This window comes from Teleopsis dalmanni, unplaced genomic scaffold, assembly GCF_002237135.1.
Source record: "Teleopsis dalmanni isolate 2A unplaced genomic scaffold, ASM223713v2 unscaffolded_contig_4656, whole genome shotgun sequence".
Taxonomy (NCBI): Eukaryota; Metazoa; Arthropoda; class Insecta; order Diptera; family Diopsidae; genus Teleopsis; species Teleopsis dalmanni.
In genome coordinates, this window is record NW_024036038.1 from 1 (window position 1) to 1,854 (window position 1,854).

The 1,854-nt window shown below is 27.1% G+C and overlaps 1 protein-coding gene across 1 annotated transcript; it reads right to left on the bottom strand.

Moving 5' to 3' along the window:
- Positions 1-720: 720 nt before the first annotated feature.
- Positions 721-1,435, bottom strand: LOC119665359 (dynein heavy chain 10, axonemal-like; the record flags this gene model as incomplete). Its single annotated transcript, XM_038074603.1, has 2 exons — positions 721-954; positions 1,247-1,435. Coding segments are annotated over 2 exons (423 nt in total), but the record flags the coding sequence as incomplete, so codon positions are not given.
- Between the last annotated feature and the right edge of the window lie 419 nt (positions 1,436-1,854).

Here is a 1,854-nt window from a genome sequence, read left to right on the forward strand (position 1 = left end):
AATATATCGCAATTAAGCCGATTGATTTATATTGAACCACATTCTAACTAGTTCCATTTCAATTTAAAAATTGGGAATATAATACCAAACAATTATGTTAGTAAATAAATTGAACAGTTTATTCGTTTATTTTATCATACATATATACCTATATGTATATATAATTATAGATGGTGATATAGCGAAATATATTAAAATATACTGTATGAAAATAAATTACTGTTGAAACTTATATATGTTTAATATCATATCATATTAAAAACTAACTTTGTACCTTAAATTAAATAAATGCTACCTTCGATTATACATTTGCTTGATAGCTGTTAACTGACAGATATACTCTGCACATTAAAGCTGAGTAATAATGTTAGGAAATGAAGCATATTTGAGAAGCTATAATTTAAATCTTCATTTACTGAATTAAATTGAATTATTAAACTAAGTAATTAATTAAATATAGATTTGAGATAAGTAAATTTTGCTTTTGCGAAATGCTTTTTTGTATAAAAATGGAATACATGTTATATTTTTAGATTCTGAATTCTAAAATTATTAATAAATTAGAAAGATGCTTGCTAAAATAAAATAATTTGTTAATTTAAAATAATTATTTTGAAAAATATTAACTTCAGGCTGTTGAAGTCAACTTTATAAATTATTGATAATAGTGTGTTCTATAATTAAAATTTTAATTTTATTTTATAGTTTTGTATTACTTACTCGAATGAGACCCAAAAACAATGGCACATCTTCAAACACAAATTTGGGAAAGTTCATATCACGCAGTACACGCATAAGTACAACAGCTTCGGGCAACTCTTCCGATTTACGTTTCATCACACCCGCCATACGTAGTACAGAGTTTAATGAACGTAAGCCCCAATCATAATGGCACTGTTTGGATAATTGCTCCTCAGCCAGCTTATAGAGCACAGTCATTTTCTTAGCCAAAACCTTAAGCATTAAATAAAATTATTTTAAATTACTAAAGTTTTCTTTACTATTCCAAATTAATGAAGTTACATTTGCTCCACATACATATATGCTAATACACTATTTGGTACTTTATATATTACCAGCATATTATTATTATTTCATAAATATACATAGATGTGAGAGTGTGGGCATATTAGGAAAAAGGATTTTAATTAAACATATCAGCAAGGATACGTATTTCGCTTTAATGTGCTTCCTTCTTAATGTGTGAATATATTAAAAAAATGGTTTCGTGTTAAATTGAACTTACTTTTGCTGTTAGAAAACCATCAGAAAAAAGTGATATTAAGCAAATCAATTCCAAATCCGGCTTAATACAAGTTACTGGACGGAAAAGTGCTTTAACGGATTCTGGCAACTCAGTTCTGCCAGCGTAGCCGGGATTCATTGTAACAAATATGCCAACTTTTCGATCAAGTTTAATTTCTGCACCTTCAAACTGAAAATTTATTTTTAAAAATTGAGTTTTAGTTTTTTATGAATTATTGTTTATATACACATAAGTTCATATTATTAAAATTGAGCAAAACTAAATTAACTTAAAATTATTAAACATTAAGACTGGTTCATTCATAATAAACTAAGAAAAAGAAAGGTTTTTTGATATTATAAGATACATGAGTATATATACCTTTTCTAAGTAATGTTTATATGCATATACAAGGTGAGATGAAAAAACTGCAACAAAGTAAAACGCCATAATTTTTTCATTTTTTTTAAATTTTATTGAATGAAAGCAAAAAATGTCGGAAATAACATCAAATTTGAGAATCGGTTTAGAATTGTTCGAATTGGCCACCTTTGGCACGAACTATGGCCTTCAAACGGCCAATGAAACCATCACACGCTGCCCGAAAG